At 38.0% G+C, this 22,276-nt stretch overlaps 1 protein-coding gene across 3 annotated transcripts in view; it reads left to right on the top strand.

Annotated features, from left to right (window-relative positions):
* ALG6 (ALG6 alpha-1,3-glucosyltransferase) overlaps positions 1–21,906 on the top strand; it is a 35,971-nt gene extending 14,065 nt beyond the window's left edge. For all 3 annotated transcript variants that reach the window (XM_059689307.1, XM_059689309.1, XM_059689308.1), the window contains exons 5-15: positions 291–379; positions 3,789–3,871; positions 4,686–4,750; positions 7,379–7,564; positions 8,371–8,506; positions 10,632–10,717; positions 12,987–13,071; positions 16,380–16,450; positions 19,062–19,130; positions 19,236–19,434; positions 21,549–21,906. In XM_059689307.1, coding sequence (XP_059545290.1) covers positions 291–379; positions 3,789–3,871; positions 4,686–4,750; positions 7,379–7,564; positions 8,371–8,506; positions 10,632–10,717; positions 12,987–13,071; positions 16,380–16,450; positions 19,062–19,130; positions 19,236–19,434; positions 21,549–21,746 — 1,267 coding nt within the window. In that variant the 3' untranslated portion in view covers positions 21,747–21,906. The remainder of the gene's footprint in view (positions 1–290; positions 380–3,788; positions 3,872–4,685; positions 4,751–7,378; positions 7,565–8,370; positions 8,507–10,631; positions 10,718–12,986; positions 13,072–16,379; positions 16,451–19,061; positions 19,131–19,235; positions 19,435–21,548) is intronic.
* Positions 21,907–22,276: the final 370 nt, after the last annotated feature.

Genomic DNA, 22,276 nt, shown 5'->3' with positions numbered 1-22,276 from the left:
TAATAAGTGAAATGTCACACATCAGATTGTTTTTACACTGGAAGAATTGCCAAGGTAGGGTTCTTACCCATGTTACAAGGTTTCATTGGGAGATAAGCAAGGCAGACTCTGTTTTTTAGCTTAAGTCCATTTCACATGATTAAATAAAAAGACTCATGTATCAGCCTTGACTTGATCACTTTATAAGAGCAGTGGCCACTTCTCAAAATAGATTCATATGTCCTCAGATATCCTTATTGCTAAAAATGATGGGGAATGAAGTGCATATATATATATGCTTTGATTTGCAGGGCAAAGGTTATAAATCCAGATTGGATTGCTCTCCATACCTCACGTGGATATGAGAGTCAGGCACACAAGCTCTTCATGCGTGCAACAGGTAAAAGAACAATAGGTATTGAGTGCAAAATTTGACTTTCAAACATTTTTTGAACTGGTCAAAGGTTCTGTTATTATTCCTACTTACTTTTTAAATTGTACAACTACACATATGCATATATATGTAGATTTCAAAATATATTTGTGAGCTAAAAGAGAAAAGAGTAGAAAGGAATAATTCTGGGAGCTTTACATTGATTATTCTACTTAATAATTTGAATACCCAATGAGGTAAATACTATTATTATACTTATTTTAAGGTGAAGAAACTGAGGCACAGGTAAGTGAGATTAATAGCTCACTTTAGGTCTGATAACTATAAATTGAAGTTTTAGTTGTTTAGGTTGTTGCGTTAATATCCTAATTCCAAATCCCTTTAGACTTTTTCTTAAAGTAAACTTTACAGTCATATCTCATTCATTGTTTTGCTGTCCATTGTTGCTAAATTAATCCACTTGACAGATGTTTGTTGAGCATTTATTGTGTGCTGTTCTAAAAGCTTTACACGATTTATACTTTAACTAGAGGCCCAGTCCATGAAATTCGTGCACTCGGGCAGGGGGTCCCTCAGCCCGCCCTGCGTCCTCTCGCAGTCCAGGAGCCCTAGGGGGATGTCTGACTGACAGCTTAGGCCTGCTCCCTGGACATCCTTAGTGCTGCTGCGGAGGCAGGAGAGGTTCCTGCCATTGCTGCTGCACTCACCAACCATGAGCCCCTCTTCTCGCTAAGCAGCGCTCCCCCTGTGGGAGCGCACTGACCACCAGGGGGCAGCTCCTGTGTTGAGCAGGATTGAGCCAAAACTGGCTCTCTGATGTCCCCCGAGGGGTCCTGGATTGCGAGATGGCGCAGGCCAGGCAGATGGACCCCACCAGTGCACAATCAAGGCCAGAGAGGGACATGGGAGGTTGGCCAGCCAGGGAGGGACCATGGGAGGGCTCCAGGGCGTATCCGGCCCATCGCTCAGTTCTGATCATCCGGACCCCAGCGGCAAGCTAACCTACCAGTTGGAGTGTCTGCTGCCTGGTGGTCAGTGCACGTCATAGCGAGCGGTTGAGCGGCCTTAGCATATCATTAGCATATTATGCTTTGATTGGTTGAATGGACGACTGGAGGACCAGACCCTTAGCATATTAGGCTTTTATTATATAGGATGCTAGCCTGGACCTTTTCCTCAATTAGTCTAAATTTGGTAGAGTTCTCTTTACTGTTCATCCAGGCATGGAATCTCAGGCCCAAGAGATATCTGTTTTTGCCTGTCTTTTCCTTTCCCACACCATTCCCCTTTCTCCACAATGCTTTAGTCCCCTCTGAACTACATACTCACCACATGACTATTTAGTGTCTGAACTAATACCTATGCCTGCAGGGAACTCACTCTCTTTAGAGACTATTTTGTTTTCAGAGAGCCCCAATCATTGAAAATGCCCTTCCTTCTATTGAACTTCCACTAGGTATTTTAGGTTCCATTTCCTTGGGCTACATCAAGCATGTCAAACTCATGGCCCATGGGCCACATGCCTTATTTATTTAGCCTGTATTAGCCTTTATTTAAGTTTGATATGCTCGGGCTACATAGAACAAGACTGGTCCTTTATATACTTAATACCCTAAAGACATTTGAAGTCACCTTTTCCCTGAGGAGGTTCGACATCCTCAGATCCTTTAGTTATTTCTTAGATGACCTGTTTGCTGAATGTGATTACGGTCTTGAGGCCTCTGGTTGTGCTACTTGGAATATGTTTCAGTCTGTCAGTGTCATCTTAAATGTGGCATCTGGAGCAGAAAATAGATTACACACATCTAACACTGACAGTTTTCTGTCATTTACCTTATTCTGGACACTGTATTTAGCGTAGTGCAAGAAAAAATAGGCTTTTTGGATGGCTGTGTTGTACTGTTGAAGAACTTAATGTACAGTATTTGTTTTCCTTTGTTCTAAAAGGATTGGATATTCAGAATTATGAGTTGCTTTATGTTAAAAACTTTTTTTAGTTTCTTTTTCACCTGGGGCTCTCAAGTTCTTTATATGCATGAATTAGTAAAGGTTTATGTATTTTTCTTTTTAATTAATCCTCACCTGAGGATATTTTTCCATTGATTTTTAGAGAGAGTGGAAGGGAAAGGAAGAGACAGAGAGAAACATCAATGTGACAGAGACACATTGATTGGTTGCCCCTTGCATGCACCCTGACCAGGGCCGGGGAACCTGCAACCAAGGTACGTGCCTTTGAGTGGAATCGAACCAGGGACCCTTCAGTCCACAGGCCGACGCTCTATCCACTGAGCCAAACCGACTACTCTAGGGCTGAAGTTAATGTATTTTTAAATAATATTCTAAAAAGATTCTCCTATGCATTGATTGCCACATTTGAGGTATTCTTCACAGGAGAAAATTTGGAGTATACAGATAGTAAAACAAAACAAAACAAAAAAACAAGGTTGTCTCTGCTTGCTTTGAGTATGCTTAATTTTTTAAAAAAATATATACTTTATTGATTTCAGAGAGGAAGGGGGAGGGAGAGATAGAAACATCAATGATGAGAGGGAGACATTGATTGGCTGCCTCCTGCATGCTCCCTACTGGGGATCTAGCCCACAACCCAGGCAGGTGCCCTTAAGGGGAATTAAATCCGGGACCCTTCAGTCCGCAGGCTGACACTCTATCCACTGAGCCAAACTGGCTAGGGCAGTGGTTGGCAAACTGCGGCTCGGCAAACCGTGGCTCGCGAGCCACATGCGGCTCTTTGGCCCCTTGAGTGTGGTCCTTCCACAAAATACTGACTTCTGCACATGGGCCATGAAGTTTCAATTGCACTGTACGTGTGCGCCCGCATGTGGTATTTTGTGGAAGAGCCACAATCAAGGGGCCAAAGAGCTGCATGTGGCTCGCGAGCCGCGGTTTGCCAACCACGGGGCTAGGGCATTGAGTATTCTTAATTTTTAAGTTCACGTCAGAGCCAAGAGAGAATTTATTTCGGATACACCTAATTGATTCAATGTGTGAATATTTTAGAGAAAATTAAAAGAGTGTAGTACCGTATTAATTGAAATTTGGCAGAGGCCCTGGTCAGTGTGGCTCAGTTGATTGGAGTGTTGTCTCATACACCAAAAGGTCTTGGTTCGATTCCTGGTCAGGGCACATACCTAAGTTGTGGGTTCAGTCCCAGTTGGGGCGTAGGAGAGGTAGCCGATTGATGTTTCTCTCTCCTCAGGTGAGGAATTAAAAAAAAAAATGGCAAAGGTAAAGGGAATGGAAAGGGCTCACATGTGAGGGACTTGTGCAGAGTGGGTAGGAACTGTGGGTTAATAGAATTCACACTTAAGGATGGAGGGAGGGAGACGATAAATACATCATTATAGCTCTTGATGGTCTCACAATTAAAATAATTTGCTTGTGTCTCTTTTTTTAGTGTTAATTGCTGATTTGCTGATTTACATACCTGCAGTGGTTTTGTACTGTTGTTGTTTAAAAGAAATGTCAACTAAGAAAAAGGTAAGTTTTAAAGCAACCTGACATCTCATCTCTGAAATATTTTATTCGCTTTACTATTGAGTATGAAGCTTAAGGAAGCCATGCTTTTGGGAATAGATACTAATAGGGAATAGTCTATATCTGTCAATTAATTTTCACTTAGAAAACATCAATTTACCTTAATTATTATAATGCCCAACTGTAGTAATAAGATGCATTGAATTTTAGAAGTTATATACTACTGAATCATGCAGCATATTGAATTTATTGCTTAGCTGGTAAATCTGAATTTCTATCATTTACCTTATTCTGGACACTGTGTTTAGTGTAGCGCAAGAAAAAAAATAGGCTTTTTGATAGCTCTATTGTACTGTTGAAGAACTTAATGTACAGTATTTATTTTTCTTTGTCTTAAAAGGGTTGGATATTCAGAATTATGAGTTGCTTTTATGTTAAAAACTTGTGAGGATGACTAAACTGAAAGGTATTTTGAAAAGTTGCTATGTAGTCTCACAATCACAGTCAACAAATACTCTTTTTGGTGATTTTATACAGATTAATCATTAGATTAATTTCTCTGACCTGTGTATCTAAACGTGCTTTCTCTGACTAACACCTTCTAGTGGTTTCCTTTTTACTGAGGCATCCTATCCATGAAATATCACCTCCATGAAAACTATAGTGTTTAAAGAGTTGTTTTATAAAAATGCAATTTTTTGATAACTGGAAGGTAAGAGGGGGAACATTTGCTACTGTGTTAAGTGAAACTACACTTTTACCCTGTTTGATTCAAGTAACAGATTACTCTCTTAATTCATAATATCTGTCTTTACAGGTTGCTAATGCATTATGCATATTGCTGTATCCAGGCCTTATTCTTATTGACTATGGACATTTTCAGTATCCTTTACTAATTTAGAAATGAAGTTAGATGCATGCCTATTAGGAAATCTAGACTCAATGTGTATAATGTTATCATTCAGTAATATCTTATTTGCTAGGGTACTTGCTTATATAAACTACTAGAGGCCCAGTGCATGAACATGCATGGGTGGGGTCTGGCTGGCCCATCCCGATGGGGGCCAATCGGGGCCGGGCTATTAGGAGGGGGGGATGTGGGAGGTTGGCTGTTTGGGTGGGGGGGCCGATTGGGGGCTGGGCCAGCCAGGGGTTGGGGTCGGGGAGGGGCAGGGGAGAGGCCGCAGCTGTCTGGGGGGAGGGGCCATGGGTGGTTGGCTGGCTGGCCAGCCCCGCCCCCGATTGGGGTGGGGGGGCCAAAGCTACACTTGTATGCCTCCTGAGTACTTCTTCCTCCTCCTTTCCCAGAGATAGCTAAGTGCTAATACTGCTATCCCCTCCCCGCTTTGCACTTTATATATGAGAGACAACACACTAGGTATTTGTGTTTGGTGTTTTAGGTTCAACATTTTGTTTGTGAGAGTTATTCTTGTAGTTGTATGTAGCTGTAATTTGTTCAATTACATTGCGTTATAATATTCCATTGCAAGAATACACATAATTCTATTACTGATAGACATTTGGATTGCCTCCAGGTTTTGGCTGTGATGAATTTGCTGCTATCATTACTCTTATAAATGTCTCTGTACACATGTAAATATATATTTTTATGAGTGGAATTGCTAAGTTACAGGGTATGCACATGCGTAATTTTAGATATTCCCAACTGGTTTTTAAGCATGGTACACCCGTTAACACTTCCATTAGCACTGTGTCAAAGTTCTAGGTGCTCATCTTCACCTATTGTCATTCCTTGTTATTTTCACATTCTGGCAAACTTGTAGTGGTATCTTCTCTGTGATTTGAATCAAACTTGAAGCTTTTGGGATTATGTCAGTTTATAGTGACACATTTTTTTTAACCACTATGTACTTTACTTTCCTGATTTGTAAAGTGGGCATAAGAATAACCCTTACTTAGTAAACTTTTTGAGAATGAAGTGAATTAATATTTATAAAGCATTTAAAGCAGTACTTGGGAAGTATTGAGTATTGTATAAATATTTGTTGCTGTTATTATCTGACATTACTGCTGCTGCTGCTGTTACTATTTTTTATTTTGGGAGCTCTGAAATTTCACAGTGATTGCTTAGGCGTATGTATTTTGACAATTGTTTTGGACACTCTGTGGGTCATTCATCTTGAAGACTCATGTTCTTCAGTTCTGGGAAATTCTCTTATATTATTTCTTTGATAATTTTCTCACTTCATTCTTGAGCTGGTTAGATGTTAGGTCTTTCATCTCCATCTTGAGCATCTCTTTGTCTTTATGGTTTGGAAGATTATCTCTAACACCTCTGTTACGTTTCATTTGTTTTGTTAAGCATATCTTAAATTTCAATTCACTCCTTAATTTTTTCCTTACTATTTTCTTAATTATTTCCATTCTTCCAGGGTCATTTTTTTCCCCTTTTCATTTTGGTCTTAGGTTTTTCTTCAATGTCTATTTGATCCAAGAGTATTCTAATTTAAGGGTAAGACAGAAGAAAAAGCTACATGTGGGCTCTTTATTTATTTGATCCACTGTAGGTTAAGTAGGCAGGGAGCTGGCCAGTACATTGTAGGATCCTTAAATTTCAGAGTGTGGAGGGCTTTGTACTGTAGTGTTAATTTCTCCACCAGCTGTCCCAGATGGCTTGTTCCATTTTTTTTGGAGAAATATTCCTTCTTCTGTTGCCTGGGGTGGTACATGGTTTGGCTGCCAGATAACCTTTGCACAGGAGTGAGGTGGGATTTGATTTCTCCATCTAGGGATTTTCAGTTAATCCTCTTGTTTTCTTTTCAAAATATTGCTCAAGCCCTCTAACCTACTTGGTGTTTCCAGAGTTCTCCAGGGGCGTGCAGGGTAGACGGCTCCTTGCTTGCCTGAGCTTCCTCTAGGCTACGGCTTCATTCATCCTATTTCATTTGTTACCACTTTTCTGTCTTCTTTCTGGCTTCTAGAAATGTGTTGAAATCTTGATCTCCTGTAGCCCAACTTCCTGTTCTCTTTATGGCTGTGAGTTTATACTTTAAAAAAATTCTCTATCTTAAGGGGGTTTAGGGAAGGAGAGGAGGTAAACATGAGTGCCTAGCTCACTATTTTGGACTGAAAATTTAATGGTGATGTTGTTTTAATATAACTGTTATTTGTTTATAATCAAGCATTTATATTTATACTGATGCATATTTATAGAGAAGTATAGTGATATCAGTAAATTTTATGTTTTTTTTAAACTTTTGAAGCATCATTTTATAATAACTGAAATAGTCTAGCAGAAACAAAGCTATGTGTTAACTATTTAGAGTTCTTTTAAAGCTAAACAAATCAGGTGCTGTGTTTAACACTAGATTTTATATATTTGAGGCCATTATTTATAATTTCAAATGTTAATATACATCCAATAACTTCAATTTCTATTTAAATTAGCTTTCATATCTCTTATTTTTAAATTGTGTAAGAAATACATTCTATAAAGTGCAAGATCTACCTCTTTTAATTACTGAGATAATTTCCTTGACACAGGGACAGATATAATTCTGTGAGTCTTGGCTTTGCTCTGTGGGGTGTTCTTGGAGTATCTTGTCACTGGGACCTGCTAGGATCACTGGCATTTTGTTTAGCTATAAATTACAAACAGATGGAACTTTACCATTCCTTGCCCTTTTTTTGTTTTCTACTTGGCAAGTGTTTTAAAAAAGGCCTCAAAGGAAAAGGGTGAGTGGCTTCTAAACACCAAAATTTTACAAAGTACTCCCGAGAATGTATGTGGCCTGCTTACTTGGAGGAAGGTGGCCTTTCACCTGGCCTTTCGGTGCTTTCTTACTAATGTGTTGACTATGGGGAGAGTAGGAAGAGAGAGTGTCATGTTCTACATTTACTTTAAATCTTCCTAACTAGAAAAATATTTTGATCAGTGTACATTTCCTGTAGGTGATGTGGGTTGGTTTGTTAGAGCATTGCTGTAGGATTTCATCCGTTTAAGAGCATGTTAGATTACATAGTTATTAGAAATATAACCCTGATTGGACATTTGTCTTTATGGCTACATAGGAATGACATCTAAGTTAAATGTTAATTAGGATGGTGAGAGTTTTTTTTGTTAGAGAAGTGCAGATCTTTTTTAAAAAATGATTTTATTGATTTCAGAGAGAGGAAGGGAGAGAGAAAGAGATAGAAACATCAATGAGAGAGAAACATCAATCGGCTTCCTCCTGCACTCCCCCTACTGGGGATTGAGCCTGAAACCCAGGCATGTGCCCTGATTGGGAATGGAACCTGCAACCTCTTGGTGAATGGGACAACGCTCCATCAACTGAGCCACACCTGCGGGGCGGAGAAGTGCCCATCGTAATGGTTTTGAATTTCTTAACCCTGATTTGAGTAGACTCCCATCTTAAACCTATGTCAGTGGCATAGATTTACCATTCCCATACACTTGCATTTATTATATTTAGCGTGGTTCAGCTTTTCTCAGAAGTATTAACGTCTTGGCTCACGGGTTGCCTTTGCTTTTGTTCCAGGTTTGTGCTGTTGGTTAAGCTGGCGTGCACTGTTGTGGCTTCCTTCGTGCTCTGCTGGCTGCCGTTTGTTACAGAAAAGGAGCAAACCCTGCAGGTTCTAAGGAGGCTCTTCCCAGTGGATCGTGGATTATTTGAGGCACGTGTACACTCTCCTCTCACTGCTTTCTGCTCCCTCCCCTGTGACCGCTGGGATTTCCTGTAGAAGACCCTCAGGGAATAGTAACTTCAGCTGCTCTCTTCTCACCATCATTCCTTGCCAATTATTTAATTCAGTGTAAACCTCTAGCTCAGCTGGCATGTTCTAGTACATTACATGCATTGCTAATATTTATGCCATCATGAGATCCATAATCCAATTACACATTTTTCTAATGAAAGGGGTCCAGAATGAAGACAGCATGAGAAGTTGCAGCTACAGAGTTAAGAGCTCAGTAATTTCTTTGGTTTATTTTCTCTTTTTAGTCTTAGGAAATTACTTTTTAAACTAATAATCATGTTTGCTTCAGAAAGATCTCCTAATTCCTTATGAGATATATAAATACAACCTTCACCCACAGTAATTTCTAATGAGAATCTTTCATTTCATTTAATGCTAGCTTAATCACTCTTGTTAAACTTTAATTACATGGGTAATTTGATGATTTAGATTTAGTAATTAAATTAAACCATTTTTCTGAAACAAAAGGCCCTTTTAATAAAGTTAGACAGAGACAACATATTTATAGATAATTTGCTTTTGAATAAACATTTCTTTTAAAAAGAATTAGAAAAGCATATTATATATATATGTGTATATATATGTGTATGTATGTGTATATATATATATATATATATATATATATATATATATATATATATGTAAATTTCTAATATATAGATTTGATCTGTAAGGAGATGGACCCAGCATTTTGAGACTAAGAGAATTTGGTTTTGTGAAGTAACAAGAATGTGCGACTTGTATGTTGATGGAGACGCTGCTGCTGATACTGATAATCATAAACAGTCACTATTATTATCACCACTTATTAGGTGCCAGATACCTCACATGATTTTATTTGATCCCTACAATAGTTCTGAGGTATCTATTATACCCACTTTACAGATCAGAAAACTGAGGTCATGTAGGTAGTGTGCGGCAGAGCTGTGAGTCGAACTTTGAAAATTGTGCTCCTATCTTCTTTATATTTTTCTAACCTGAACACTTACTAGTATATAAAGAAAAGTTTGAGCCCTGGCTAGTGTGTTCAGTGGTTAGAGCATTGACCTGCACATCGAAGGGTTGTGGGTTTGATTCCTGGTCAAGGGCACATACCTGGGTTGCAGGTTTGATCCCCAGCCTTGGTTGGGGTGCATGCGGGAGGCAACCAATTGATGTACATCAATTTCTCTCTCCCTCTCTCTCCCTCCTTCCATCCCTTCCTCCCTCCCTCCCTCCCTTCTACTCTCTCTGAAAAAGCAATGGGGGAAAAATATCTTCAGGTAGGATTTAAAGAAAAGAAAAGTTTGATTCTCCTTGTAAGCTGCCTGGTTATTTGCTTTGCCTTCTGTTTAAGAGATGGCATTTAGCATGGTAAACATAAAAATGGATATTAATATGTTTGGTGGTGTTGCAGGTCGCCTCCATTCCCTTGTTGCTCTCAGAATCTGAAGAACGGAGGGAAGAAGGGTGGTACAGCTGTCAGTGGTAGTTACTTTCTGGATGTTTTGCCTACACAGCTGTGAGTCAAGCAGCTGTGTAGAGGATGGGTTTCATGAACAGAGAGCTGTAGTTACAAATTTAATTTTGAAAGTGATCCTAGCACAACTGCTAATGCCTTTAAACTTTTTGATTTATTAGCAATTAACTCTTGTCATTGCTAGTAGCTAGGAAGTTATATTAGATAATTTCAGATGTGTGATAAAACAGGTCATATAATATGTGTTCTACACACTAGGAAAACAAAAAAATTCTAGAAACATTTTCAAAGATGAATAACTTCCTTATTTAGGGATAGTGTGCTGTTCTTAGAAAAATATGAAGTATTTCTTGGGAATGTCTAGATTAGGGTTGGGTAGTGATTTAGATAAACTCCCATTGCAAAAAAGTGAAAAATGCTTATCTGTGTGTGTACATATGCATTAGAGAGTTTAATCAACTTATAAAATTGTGAACAAAAGCTTTACATCTCCCAAGTTTATTTAGAAGTTATGGACTGTACTTTGTGGAGTTTGGTATTTCTTTCAATTATATCAGAATGTAAAACTAACAAATCTCTTTTAAGGATAAAGTAGCCAATATTTGGTGTAGCCTAAGTATCTTTCTGAAGATCAAGAATATTTTGCCACATCACACCCAGATAAAAATCAGGTAAGAGTCACAAAGTTTGTATATAGTGTTTTGTATGCTTTCCTCTAAAAGTATTATGGTAATATCTCATTTATCTGGCATCATTAGGGAATGAGCTGGTCTTTGTTAGTGAATTTTCCACGTAACATTAATCTATCCCTCTGTACAACAAAACTCTTCTATTTGATATATTTTATGTGAAAATCTTCCTGGATTGTTACCTACTTTTCTCCTCCTTAATTGGTGAGTATGCTCACCATGATTGAACATATGTTGGAAGAGTTGTGATTTTCAGTGATGTATCAGTCAGGGTTCAACTAAAGAATGAGGAGGGGATCAGTGTGTGTGAGTGTGTGTGTGTGAATTTGCTATGAGGAATTGGCTTATACAATTGTGAGGGCTGGCTAAGCAAACTGAAAGTCCACAGGCATTCAGAAAGGAATATTTAACCCTTTGCGGTCGTTTGTCTGCTCTCAGCCACTAAAGCTTTTTTACCGTTCCGGTCGTATGTCTGCTCTCAGCCACCACAGCAAGGAACCCTACGAATCTTAACTCTATTCATTCATGTATCGGTTCATAATTTCTCTGAAAGCTCTTAAGTGTCTAAGCGACCTTGTCACGAACCAAAACATTGCCCCGACAAATCAGAGATATCGAAACTCAATATAAACAAACGAGGTCGTTCCACACTCGCCATGCAAAACACCGTGGCGAGTCAGTCGCCTTTTGAGAGTGAAGAAATCGACAAGCTTCGGAGATACTTCGCAGAATTTCAAATAAAGCTTTACAAATTACGTTTAACTGTAATTAGGCATTCTCGCTTGTTAAGATATTTCAAAATAATACTCCAAAATGGCAAAAAGAAAGTTACTGAAGGAAGTGTACTGCGAATCTGAAAGTAACGATGAAGAGTTTTATTTTGGCAGGAAGACCATCGGCCTCAGATAAAGATGAAAGGCTTAATGGGAAACTGCATATATTGCGGCACTGTGAAGGTGTGAAAAGTAAAGATTGCTCTGTATGTTCAAACAGAAAGATTAGGGGCGGAAGACGCCAAACTAATTTTTGCGATACATATAGTCGAAAACCAGGACTGCATATTGGAGACTGCTTTCAAAGATACCACACAATGGAGAAATATAAAATATAATTTTTACATAAAAACATGTTACTGAAACACATTATTGTCTAAACATACATCTAATGTTCAAAAAAGAATTAATAAATCTTGTTTATCCTTCATAATCTTGCATGTTATGTATCACTGCTCTTTCAATGGAAATTAATTCCGACCAGTACGACACCCATGTCCAAATTTAATACGACCGCAGAGGGTCAAAGGGAAGGAAGAGCAATTCAGACCCAGCTGCTGATGAGAATCTCTGAGTTTAGGGAAGGCCTAAGCCCTTTCACTGGTAAAGGGCTTCTAACTGATTGAGTCAGGCGCACTCAAGACTATCTTCCTATCGATTAACTTAAAATCAACTGGTTAGGGACTTTTGTTAGTTCTGCAAAATCTCTTCCCAGCAGCGCCAAGACCAGTGTTTGAATAACGGGGCAAAGCAGAGTGTGTGCTGCCTCCCTCTCCCATCCAGTCCTTTCACGAATATCCCTTATAGCCCGTGTAACGAGGGATTGTAGTTCTTCAGAGCCAAGCTGACACACCACAAAGCCACCCAAAGTGGGAAAATCAGTTACTGTGTGAGTTATGATCCTGTGTCGGGGCTTTCGGGGCTGTGTGCCGTGGTACCACATGGCTCCAGATGGCTCTGCTTACGGAGTTCTCCCCTGCCCACCAGCCATCACTAGAAGCTCTAGCAGCTTCTGACTTGTTTTTTTATTTTATTTACCAGGTGCTTGAAAATCAGATAATCAACTTTGTGAATTGAGGGCCTGAGAGATTCTCTTACAGTACATTTGATCAATGTTTCTGTTACAAATAGAGCATTGTCTCTTTATACTTGGTTATGTTTTCTTATTTTGAGTCTTTGATAATGAATAGTTAGCTACCTTTCTTTTCTATAAATGAGACTAAATAGTAAAATAACATAAGCAGCACTTACTACTATAATGTTTTGTTCTATATTATATAATTATGTATATGTTGAAGAGCGTACATATTTCAGGGTGTGGATTTTATTTAGTCTTAAATTTAAAAAGTAAAAATAAACTTTAATTTGAAGTCAATTTAAGTTGATAAGTAATGTGATCCTTATATTTAAAAAAGTATTTGTTTTAGCTATAGGCCTTTACAAAGATAACAAGTATTTTATTTTTATTCATTTTTTAGTTTTTGTTTTACATTTTTGAGCCTGCTTCCTGCATGTATAAAATTAATACTTCAGCCCTCTCCCAAAGGATTCAGATATACTCTGGTAAGTTTCTCCTTACTTTAGATACTTAATTCTTGCTGTAAATAATCTTTTAAAAATAGAGATAATTATTTGCTCTGAACAGGAGGCTTTATTGGGTTGGAACATTCATTTATTTGATGAACATTTATTGAGTGTCTGACATACTTAGGTATTCTTTTTGGCACTAACTAAACTTTCAGTTTAATTCAACAGTTATTTAAGTCCTGCTTTGTATTAGTCAGTGAGGGAATCCAAACAAGAAAACAGTGGTGATAGACATATGCTTAAGTAATTATGTGATAGCGCAGATGGTATTAAGTTCTATTTGGTACAGATTAGGTGCTATGACTGTGCGGGAACAGGAGCTATTACTTGGGGGCAGGTGTTAGACAGCCTCTTAGAGCCAGTGGGATTGGAGACAAAGTTTGAAAGCTGGGCAAGGTTTGGGATAGGAGGTTATATAGCAGAAGAGAATTCAAGACAGGAGGAAGAGCTTGAAGGTATAGAGATGAGAAACGATAGGGAATGCTCTGGGAACAGCTATTGAACATTGAAATGTGTGTGTGTGTGTGTGTGTGTGTGTGTGTGTAGAGGATATAGTCAGAGAGCAGAATCAAAAAGGATCAAGTAGTATAAGGGCTTGAATGTCAGGTTGAATAAGTTGGAGTTGGATTTGTGTGCAAGAGGAGCCAGAAAACGATTTCTAAGCAGGGGAGGGGACAGATTTCTGTTGTAGAAAGATGACTTGTGTCAGTTTGAAGGTGCATTGGTTCTATTTCCTGCAGTTTAGGGTTTCTCTGAGTGGGTTTACAAATCCCTCCAGGTTGTATTTCTGGGGCACTTTTACAATTTTGTTCCTGTGTGCATGGGCCTATAAAATGACATTTAAAAGTATCTTTTAATATGTCCAGAAAATTTGGTTTATGAAAACAGTAAGTCAGTGGACTTTAGAAGGGCACAACATTTTAGGAATTAGGGTTTCGATTCTGGGACTGCCACGTACTTACATTGCATTCTAAAAAACAAGCCATAACATAGCATACTGCTGAAATACTTCAAAAGTGCCTATCAGTACCACCATGTAAAAAAGATAGTTTCATGTTCTTCTTCTCTTTTGATTACCTTTTTATTGACGTTTTCTGTTGTTTGATTCTGTGAATGAACTCTGAGCACACCGAGTCATCTACGGTTAATATTCTGTAGGACTTTTAGAACAGAGGGATATGGTTAGTGATGCTCCGATGTCTTCCATAGGCCTAACTTGAAATATTTGCAAGTTTATATGAGATGAGGCTATTTCTCTAGGAAATAGCATGCTAAATAAAGGTATATTTCAAAGATAATGGAATGCAATTTCAGAGTTTGAGTAACTGTGGCAGCGCTAGAGATGATTACTTTCAGGGATTATAAGCCAGAAAAAACATTTTCTCTCTCTGAGTGTCCTAATTTTATTCTGTTTTAATACAAGCCACTGTGTTTAAAAAACAACAGAAAGAGACTTATATTAATGACTTTTGTTATTTTTGTTGGTAATGTTTTGAATTCTTACTGAATACTTCTAAGAGCTTTAAAATATTTCTCATTTTAATTTCTTTTAAAGTGTTTTCCTTTCCATGAAGATTGAATTATTCTCAAGTCAATTCTCCATATAAGTCTGTAATTGAGGTAATTGATGATATGAATACTAATGTATTTATAGCAGCAAAATGACTTATATTTAATTCATTCAAGTAGTACTTACTGAGTGCTCGCTAATGTGTCCAGTCCTTTTCAAGGTACTGGCATGTGAGGGAATGACAGCGAGCATCCCTGCTCTCTTAATTCTGGCAGAAGAACTACAATAAACAAAATAAATCAGTTAACAAGAAAGTATGTGGGAGTAGTGAGGACTATGAAGAAAACAGTGGTATGTGAAAAGACTGCGGATGGGCTTGGTTAGGGGGCATTACTTGAGTATGGGAAGGTTGTCCTAGGGAAGTGACATTGAGTGGTCGACCAGAAAGAGCCAATCGCAAGAAGATCTGGGCTCTGACTTGATGAAAGCAACTTTTTCCTTAAGGCAGGAACACGTTGGCACGTTTCAGGCTTAAAGGCACAGGTGTGAAGTGCTAGTGTGAAGTGAGGGAGGAAGACAGCAGTAGACTGGAAGAGGAAGGCAGGACCCACATGACGCAGGAGGGAAGCAATGGGAGGAATTTAAATAAGGAAGTTGACATAAACGGGCATGGCTGACTGGAGAATGGATTGGAAGGAGGCGTGAGTGTCACCAATTAGGACGTATTGCAGTAGCCCAGGAGAAAGATGGTGGCTCAGACCACTCTTCTAGCAGCGTCAGCAGAGGGAAGGAGAGAAGTGGGTGGGTATTGTATTTAGGAGGTGGTGTACAAAGGATTTGCTGATGGATTGGATGCGTAGCATGTACAAGGTAGCGACCCACATTTTTTACTTGAATAACTACATTTGGATGTATACTTATGTCTGATATTCAGAATATAAACTTCTGAAAATGGGTCTATGTAATTTTTTTATTTAAAATCCCAAATAGTAAATGATTACTTTATAAAACATTTATTTTTTATTGAAAAGCACATTTTATTTTAAAATTAAATTGATTGTGGTGCCGTTGGTTAATAACATTATATAATTTTCAGGTGTACATTATAATTCAACATTTGTGTACACTATAGTGTGCTCACCACGCAAAGTCTAGTTTCCTTCCATTCCCATGTATCTGACTCCCTTTACCCAGTTCCCCCTCCTCCATCCCCCTTTCCCGCTGGTAACCACCATTCTGTTGTCTGAATCTATGTTTGTTTTTGTTTTGTTAGTTCATTTGTTCTTTTTGTCTTATATTCCACATATGAATGAAATCATATGTATATATGAATGAAATTATTATGAAATACTTAATATATTTTATTGAAATGCATGTTTTAAAAACACTGAAATAGATTTGTTTTGCCAATTTTAGATTTTCACCTCCTTTTCCTTCATGCTTTTTAATTTAAGTTGTCAGAGATTCCAAGGGAGGATTAAGGCATGATTGTTGTATCTGAAGTGTTTAGTAGTTTTATTAATAACTGAGTCTCAATGAACTTACTTTATATGGTTAAGTATAGTGTTATAATTAGTTTTCTCAAAAATATGTTGACTATATATTTGAATGAAATATTATGCATTTAGTGCTATGTATATATTTTCCTTCTAGATAGAAGCCACATTAAACTTTAAAGTTTTACCTGAAGTGATTTTTATTCAAATTCATAATTAAATTGCAGTTATATTTTGTAAGCTGTTATATTTCATTTCCCTTCTTTTTTTTCTTAAAGGTTACCTGTGCACTATCATTCTTTTTATTTTCTTTCCAAGTACATGAAAAGTCCATTCTCTTAGTATCATTGTAAGTAAAAATGTTTCAAGTATTTAATTAATTATTATCCTATATAATAAAAGCATAATATGCAAATCGACCGAACAGCGGAATGGCCAGTCACTATGACGCGCACTGACCACCAGGGGGCAGACACTCAATGCAGGGGCTGCCCCCTGGTGGTCAGTGTGCTCCCACATGGGAAGCGCCGCTCAGCCAGAAGCCAAGCTCACAGCTGGTGAGCACAGCGGTAGTGGCGGGAGTTTCTCGCCTCCACTGCAGGCGGGCGGTAAGGAGCCAGGGGTCCTGGACTGTGAGAGGGCACAGGCCGGGCTGAGGGACCTCTCCTCCCCCAGTGCATGAATCTTGTGCACTGGGCCTCTAGTGCATTTATAATATATAAATCAATGTGTTACATATAATTACATAAGTATGAAACACAACTATGCAAGTGTTATATAGTTGCATAAAGTTATTTCATTAAATTATACTTTTTTCAGTTTTACTTCTTTATATTTTAAACTGAGAATATTTCATAGAATTATTACCGACGGACTTATTTCTTCCTATATATATTCTGTATGCTAATAAAAAATGTCTTCCAAAGATTGGAGTCTCTTTGTCATCTTTGCCTTTTTCATTTTCATCCCTATTCAAAGCCTTGTTCTCTCCATTCACCTCTTTTAGGGGCTTTCTTATGTTGCCTCATTTCTATTTCCTTTGTCAAAGCCTTTGGTTAGGCCCTATTGGCAATCTCTAACCAGACTACTTTGTTTTAGGAGCATTAATTTTCCCCCCCTGATCTTCAGAGAAATTGGGTGACAGTTAAGGCTATATTATCCCAATATTAAAATAGTATTTGCCTAGAACACATTGGAATACTTGAATCCCAACCCACAACCTAGCTCTACCCCTCACCCTGGTCACAGGTTCCTGTGGAAGATATGTACAGAGTGATCAATGGCAAGTGGGAAGTGGAGCTTTGCACTAAAACCTCAGTGCATAGCTTTATAGTAAGCTGGGCTGGCCTATGTGGAAGGCTTCTTTGCTTTGAACAAAACAGTCTCAGATCAGCTTGATTTCATCCTCCAAAGTCTAAACCTGAGTTACCACTATTCTATGAGGCTAGGGCCAGGGGTGGGCAAACTTTTTGACGCGAGGGCCACAATGGGTTCTTAAACTGGACCGGAGGGCCGGAACAAAAGCATGGATGGAGTGTTTGTGTGAACTAATATAAATTCAAAGTAAACATCATTACATAAAAGGGTACGGTCTTTTTTTTTTTTTTAGTTTTATTCATTTCAAACGGGCCGGATCCGGCCCGCGGGCCGTAGTTTGCCCACGGCTGGGCGAGGCTGACCCTACACACAAATCTCAAGTGCCAAGAACTGGGGAGAGGTATTTACTTTCAAACATAGATTCTCCCTAGAATTTCTACCCCATAGAAAGGCAGCTCATTCAGTGATCCGTAATCTGACCATTCAGATTAGCTCTTGGGCCCCGAATACTAGATAATACTTGTAAGAGTTTTTTCAACTACTTAACAGTACAAGATGTTATTATTTCAATTACACATAAGAAAAAAAGTTAAATTAACCATTTTTTCAAGGACATACAGTGAGTTGGTGGCAGAGGTGAGACTAGGACTCAGGTCTTCTGGACAGCACCCCCCCCCCCTTTTTTTTTTAGTATGTTTTTATTGATTTCAGAGAGAGGAAGGGGAAGGGGGAGAGAGAGATAGAAACACCAATGATGAGAGAGAATCTTTTGATTGGCTGCCTCCTGCATACCCCCTACTGGGGATTGGGCCACAACCTGGCATGTGCCCTGACTGGGAATCGAACCATGAACTCCTGGTTCATAGGTTGATGCTCAACCACTGAGCCATGCCCGCCAGGCCCCTTCTTCTTGAGCATTATTGCCACAGTTGAATCCAGAGGTAATGGGTCTGAGGCTGGTGGTAAGGAGGTCACAGAGTTCACACTTATAACCTTAAACCGCTCTTTGGTAAAGTCAGTGGCTCCATTTCTTGGCATTACATTTCCTGTTCCTATACTATTGCTCTTTTCATGTTGCCTATTCCTACTGTTCCCCCCACCCTCTTTTCTTTTATTCTACAATCATACACTTGTTTCCCTTTATAGTTCTTCTTTGCCTCTGTTGTCCTCTCTTCAGTGGCAGATGATCCTATTACAACTAGTTTTTAGCTGAGTAATATGTAACATGGAAGGTCATAAGAAGTATGAAAACCACTATTCTGGGAATTCATTTCATATTTACCAAATATGAAATATATGAAGCAGCTCTCCTTCTCTGTTTAGATCGGTTTATCTGATTCTTTTTTTAAAACTACTTTTGTATGATAAATATTCCATCGGTGGACTGAATTCTGGAATCACTTTTCCAGTTATGAGGAGTTGACACCTTCTCTGTATTTAGACTCATTTAATTTGGATTGATGGTTATAAAAAAAAAAAAAATGAATCAGTAGTCCATATGAAGACCTTGATGGCTGTTTTAAAGTTTTTGGTTTTTTAGCTACCCTGAAAATAAGACATAAAATCTCTCCATATTTTTTACAAGGAAGAGTTGAAATTATATTCTATAAGATTAAATTATTTTTTTTTCTTTATCATTTTAGACCTGTCTGCTTAGTTTTGAATGAAATTCCTTTTATGTCTACTTGGTTTTTACTTGTGTCGACATTTAGGTGAGTCAAACCAGTTTCCATATAATATTCTCAGTTTTTATAGTTCTTATAAACTCATTTAAAATGTTTTAACAAAGTGATTATGGTTTCTATTTTCCCTTATAGTATGCTACCTCTTCTACTGAAGGATGACCTCCTAATGCCCACAGTTGTGACAGTGGTGGCATTTTTTATAGCTTGTGCAACGTCCTTTTCAATATTTGAAAAGACTTCAGAAGAAGAACTGCAGTTGAAATCCTTTTCCGTTTCTGTTAGGAAATACCTTCCATGTTTTACATTTCTTCCCAGAGTTATCCAACGTTTGGTAAGTTGTTTGGTTTTTACGGAATGGTTCTTAGCTTATGCCGGTACCACACTGTCTCATTTACTACAGCTTTGTAGTTTTAAAATGGAACACATGGGCCCTCCAACTTTGTTCTTCTTTTTCAAGATTGTTTTAGCTTTCTGTGTCCCTCTTCTCTTTCCATATTATTTTTAGGATCAGTTCATTAATTTCTCTAAAAGCCCAGCTGAGATTTTGAGAGGGAGCATTACCATCTTGAGATTTTTGCCATCCAAACCCATGGACATAGGGTGTGCTTCCATTTATTTAGATATTCTTTAATTTCCTTCAACAATGTTCTATAGTTTTCAGTGTACAAGTTTTACATGTCTTGTTAAATTTATTTCTAAGTATTTTATTCTTCATGATGCCTTGTAAATATAATTTTCTTAATTTCATTTTCATAATGTTCATTGTTACTGTATACAAATACAATTTACTTTTTTTAATAATGAACTTGTATTCTGTGCTATAAATGTTTAGTGGATTTCTTATGATTTTCTATATACAAGAATATGAAAATCATGATGGTTTTACCTTCTTCCTTTCCAATCTGGATGCCTTTTAATTTCCTTGCCTATAAATTACCCTAACTAGAATTTCTGGTACAGTGTTGAATACAGTGGCAAGAGTAGACATCTCTTCTTCATGATTTTAGGGGGAAAGCATTTAGTCTTCCTGCATTAATTAGGATGTTAGCTAATAAATGGCCTTTATTTGGTTAGGAAGTTTTTGGAAATTCTTCTGTTCCTAGTTGAGTGTTTTTTATCATGAAAAGGTATTGATTTTGTCATATGCTTTTCATATATCTAATGATTTGGTCATGTGATTTCCCCCCTTTATTCTATTAATGTGATACATTACATTGAACTAGCCTTACATTCTTGGGATAAGTCCCACTAACTCATAATGTACAATCCTTTTTTTTTTTTTTTTTTTTAGAGAAAGGAAGGGAGAGAGAAAAAAAGAGAGAGATAAAGATTAAGAAAAACAGTGATGTGAGAGAGAAACATAGATTGGTTCCCTCTCGCATGCACCCGGACTGGGGATCAAACCTGCAAACTGGATATGTGCCCTGACCAGGAATCAAACCCACCACCTTTTGGTGTATGGGACGATGCTCCAACTTAGCCACACTGGTGTACAATCCTTTTTATCTACCACTGGTTTGGGTTTATCAGTATTTTATAGAAGACTTTTGCTCCTGTGTTCATAAGGGATATTGATCTGTAGTTTTCTTTTCCTGTGATGTCTTTTTCTGGTTTTGGTTTTTTATTTTTAGGTATGGTAAGCAGTGATGTCCTTTTTTCACTCCAGATTTGGGGAATTTGTACCTTCTTTTTTTTTTATTAAATATATTTTTATTGATTTTAGAGTGGAAGGGAGAGGGAGAGAAACATCAATGATGAGAGAGAATCATTGAACAGCTGCCTCCTGCACATCCCCTCCTGGAGATGTAGCCCACAACCCAGGTAAGTGTCCTGACTGGGAATCGAACTGTGACCTCCTGATTCATAGGTTGACACTCAACCACTGAGCCACATGAGCTGGGCTATTTCAGTATTTTTAAATATACTAACTTTTATGTTAATGTCTCCTTAATTTTTGAAGGGCATTTTTGCAAGAAAAATTGTCTTTTTCTTTTAGCAACTTGAATGTCATCCATCCCAGTGCCTTGTGGCCTCCATGTTTTCTGATGAGAAGTCAACCATTACTCTTATTGAATATAGCTTTGACATGTATTTTAGATTTAGATGCTTATAGATAGCCAAGTGGAGATAACTTTCTTCAGTGCCTGGGTGGTATGAAATCAAAGACAGGGGTTCTTAGACTTTTCCTACGCATCGGAATCACTTGGAGAACTTTAAAAAATACTAAGGCCTACCTCAGAAACTGATTAATTGGTCTTGGGTATGGTGTGGGCACCGAGTTATATAACCTCAGCTGATCCTAACTTGCACTCTAGGTTGAGATCCACCATAAAGAGATTGTACCCCCGAGCCCAACCCTTCAGTTCTACTGATTTACAGCTGCAAATTTAGTGTTACATTAAAATTTCTTTTATATTACTTCATAATACGTCTTTCTCCTTGCAGTTTCTTATGTCAACAATCACTATGGTCCTTCTGACATTAATGACTGTAACGCTGGATCCTCCTCAGAAGTTCCCGGACTTATTTCCTGTTTTGGTGTGTTTCGTGTCCTGCTTGAAATTCCTGTTCTTCTTGGTTTACTTTAACATTATAATCATGTGGGATTCCAAAAGTGGAAGAAATCAGAAGAAAACCGACTAGCTCTATCTCCAGACAAATGTGGAAATGTTAACAGTGCTAAAAAGTTTTGTGAAGTTTTTGCTACGTATAAATAAAATGATCATCTTTGAGTATTATGGAGTTATAGGAAACAATGAAAAGTCATTTTTCTCTACACAAATAAAAGTATTTGGGGACCAAAGCCCAATTGAGGCTTTTATTTTCTATTCACTGGCCAAGACATACTGGAATTTTGTTAATATTCAGTTATTTAAGTGGGAAAACAAAAAATGCCTTTCGTTTCAGTATTTATTTAGAAAATGTACTCTATAATTCGTTGTCTTGTAAAAAATCTACAAATACAGCAAGTTTAATGGAGGAATTTAGCCCCTCCCCTCCCCCTCTTTTTTAAAGGAAATTCCTAATTTTGGTATTTAAATGTAATTTTCTTGCCCTGGCCAGGTAGCTCAGTTGACTAGAGTGTCATCCCAGTATACCAAGATTGTGGGTTCGATTCCCAGTCAGGGCACATATAAGAATCAACTTGTGAATGCATAAATAAGTGGAACAAG

The sequence above is a fragment of the Myotis daubentonii genome, chromosome 3 (genome assembly GCF_963259705.1).
Source record: "Myotis daubentonii chromosome 3, mMyoDau2.1, whole genome shotgun sequence".
NCBI lineage: Eukaryota > Metazoa > Chordata > Mammalia > Chiroptera > Vespertilionidae > Myotis > Myotis daubentonii.
The sequence above is the reverse complement of the archived record's forward strand: the minus strand, read 5'-3'. Positions and strand labels throughout refer to the sequence as shown.